Here is a 3149-nt window from a genome sequence, read left to right as displayed (position 1 = left end):
AAGATTTTATTTTTTTTCGCACATTATACTGAAATAAAATTTAAAAACCAGTTAACTTTTTTTTTTGTGGCCCTAATCCTCTTCGACAGTTTCGAGATGGGAACATCTGACTGATCATTGAGGAGAACTCTGGCAGGATTATGATAATCCAGACAGATATAAAGGTTTGGTTTTCTTATTGGCAGAACTGAGCCTCAGATTATGTTGAATTTGAGGCATTCAGCCCATTCAGCACCCAGAGATCCACCAGAACCTCCGAACTCTGTCTCAGGTTCCTCCTTTATGCCTGCAGCTGAGCCTAAGGAGATCCGTTTAAATGGACAGAAGTTCAGTTTATTTCAGGTTTTTGTTTGTTTCCAACAACCAAACATGTTGGAGCTCCTCTGCCTGCAAACCGCAACCCTGGAACCTGATCCCGCATGATTTATTCAGCGCGAGGCATTGATGCGGCCTGCAGGAGGAGGATGATGATGAGGAGGAAGAGGAGGAGGCCCCATAACCCTGGTGATGCGGGACCCCCCCATACCCTGGTGATGCGGTCTCCCCATCACCAGAGGACATGCACGAACATGCACGCGCTCAGCAAACCCAAACCGTCTCCTTACGTGGCCTCCACGGTTCCGGGCTTTAGCACCACCTCGATCTTGTACTTGGAGCCCGTCAGCAGCTTGATGGTTCGGCTCTGACCGAAGCGGCTTCCGTCCACCTTGAAGAAGACGGGTCCGTCGTTCGGCTGGATCCGGAGGGCGATCTGGATGATGATGATCGGCGGGACGTCGTCCATGTTCCCGGGATGATGCAGCTTCTCCTGGACTCCGAGCTGGAGGAGAGGATGCTGAGGAGAGAGCCGCTGCACGGATACTGCTTCCGGTCCAACCTTTCACAATAAGAGCGAATCCGGATGGAGCCCGCAGCTCTCCTTTAGGTTCAATTCATCCGATTCATCAATCCGAGTGTTTATGTTAAATTTACTGATTTTAAACTCTCTCTATGGAACCTCACGTTTTATTTAATTTATCCTATAAATTGAGATAAAGTGTTTTAATGATTTATGTCTCTGATTCAGATCAAAGTTTCCACATTTTGATTATAATCCTGTTTAATTCACCTTCATTTATTTTCTATTCCTCTGTGATTCTCCTGATCACCCTAATTAAAATTTTGAGCCCAAAGGACACATTTATATTTATCCTCCATGAATAATGATTCTATATATAGGATTTTTTTTAGGATAAAATTGTCCATTTTATGCATTAGTTTATTATTAACTATGTAGAATCTTTAGTTATACATGGAAAACAAAGTATTAGTGGTGGGACCAGATTGATACAGAGGACCAGTTTAAGCTTGTTAGAGACAAACTTATCTATAGTGGTGACCCCCTAAAAAGTAATATGTCACTTTATATTTATTAATGTAATTGTGACGTGATGTTATATTAATTCACACATCTTAAAGTACACATGCATTATTTTTTATTACCTTTCGTAATGTTCCCTCTCCTTTTTCATTCCGTCTTTTTTCTTAATCTTTTTATTTTCTCCAGTTTGTCCCTAAAATCATATTTGCTATTCTTAGCCTCAGCAAATCTTATAATGAGATCAACAGTCAGTAACCTAAGAACCCCCAAAGCCGGAAGTTTTACTGTTAATTTAAAAAGAAAAAAAAAATCATGATTGATTTCTCATATTCATCAAAAACAAACCAAAACAAATTTAAAGCTCACTTCAGAATGACCTGTTGGCTTTCCTGTCTTCAATGGGGCAATAAAACCGGTGTACTTATAAATTTAAGGGGAAATCTATAAGTACAAATTTAAGGGGACATTAGAGAAATTAACTCTGCATTTAACCCAACCGCCTAGATTTGCCTGTTAGTTACTCCACCCCGGCTGTGCACATCATATCCACCATCATACGCACTGCTGCTGTTCGTCCTTCTGTCTGTTCGTAGACATTCACATTTGCTGCTGTTTGTGTACAAATTCTTTGTCTCATTCCTTCATATCTGTCTGTTTTTTTATCACAAAGTCTCTTAATCCTCATGGACTTCACTCTAAGGACTTTTATTATTCTGAAGAGTCAGAACTGAACTTGGTCAGGGAGCTTTTAAACACACTGCTTCCTCTGCCTGGAATGAAGCCTAAAACTATCTGAAACTAACCATGATGGTGACTACCGGGAAATTTAAGGTCCTTCCTGGAGGCCCACTATAACTGTCCGTTTAGCCAGTTTTAAGTGAGTAATTCAAAGTATATTTCATTTTATTGTTTTTTTCTTTTGCTGCCCTTTACAAGTCCCTCCTGGAAAATAGATGTTTATCTCAATGAAGCTTCATCTGTTTAAATCAGTCATAATAATGGGAACTACTATGGGACGCTTATGTGCAATATGCTGCCATTTCTGGAATAGACACTAGGGGCAGCGGTGATACCAGGAAGCTACACTGAACACCCCTGCCTAACTGGATTTGTAGCTGTATATGCTGGTTCTGAGCCACAGAGTTCTGCTTGTTGGAGCAACAGACCAGAAAAACTGATCAAACCAGCAGAGTTTGATAAATACAGGTTTAATTTCAGCTCAGCTGTTTTTTTACATCAAACCGATTCATTTTCCATGATTATTTTGCATTAAAAACATTAAAAAATATATGTACAATCGCTTGTAATACTATAAAGTGAACTCAGAGTAAAAAAAAAACATATATTAGAGTCAAATTTGAGAGAAGTGCTTCTGGGGCTGCAAAATAAAAACCTAACATCATCATCATCTGTCGAGCTCAGCCTGCAGGATCTCTCCCCACGTCTCTGCATCCAGCGGCACCATCTTCCTCTTTAGCAGCTCGTCTGCAGATCTCACCCTGCTGTAGCGTCCCGTCAGCCAGTCTGCCTTCACCCGGCTTCGGGTGTAGTTCCTAAGCAGGGTCACCTGGGAGGAGAGGCAGACGCGTTCAGTTTCAGGTCTACAGGTCGACCAGGCCAGGCCTCCCATTCAGACAGGAAACAGTTTACAGAGCGAAAGAACGGGACGAGGAAAAACTATGGAGGGAATTTTGTTCCATTATTTGGTAAAAACCATAGTGTGTAAATTGAAATTTAAAAAAAGAAAAATGCAACCCAGCAATGAAACTTCTCAATGAAAAAAAGGTTT

At 41.0% G+C, this 3149-nt stretch overlaps 2 protein-coding genes across 2 annotated transcripts in view; both read right to left on the bottom strand.

The window, feature by feature from the left end:
- The window catches only part of LOC107094923 (CB1 cannabinoid receptor-interacting protein 1-like), a 4192-nt gene extending 3332 nt beyond the window's left edge, over nt 1–860 (bottom strand). The window contains exon 1 of the mRNA XM_015390835.1: nt 606–860. Coding sequence (XP_015246321.1) covers nt 606–784 — 179 coding nt within the window. The 5' untranslated portion in view covers nt 785–860. The remainder of the gene's footprint in view (nt 1–605) is intronic.
- A 1653-nt stretch (nt 861–2513) lies between these two features.
- Nucleotides 2514–3149, bottom strand: part of fbxo48 (F-box protein 48) — a 5982-nt gene continuing 5346 nt past the window's right edge. Inside the window, exon 3 of the mRNA XM_015390839.1 lies at nt 2514–2927. Within this exon, the coding sequence (XP_015246325.1) occupies nt 2766–2927 (162 nt within the window). The 3' untranslated portion in view covers nt 2514–2765. The remainder of the gene's footprint in view (nt 2928–3149) is intronic.

This window comes from Cyprinodon variegatus, unplaced genomic scaffold (genome assembly GCF_000732505.1).
Source record: "Cyprinodon variegatus isolate N-32 unplaced genomic scaffold, C_variegatus-1.0 Scaffold515, whole genome shotgun sequence".
In the NCBI taxonomy this organism is placed as follows: domain Eukaryota; kingdom Metazoa; phylum Chordata; class Actinopteri; order Cyprinodontiformes; family Cyprinodontidae; genus Cyprinodon; species Cyprinodon variegatus.
Note: the sequence above shows the minus strand (reverse complement) of the source record. Positions and strands in the feature narration are given on the sequence as shown.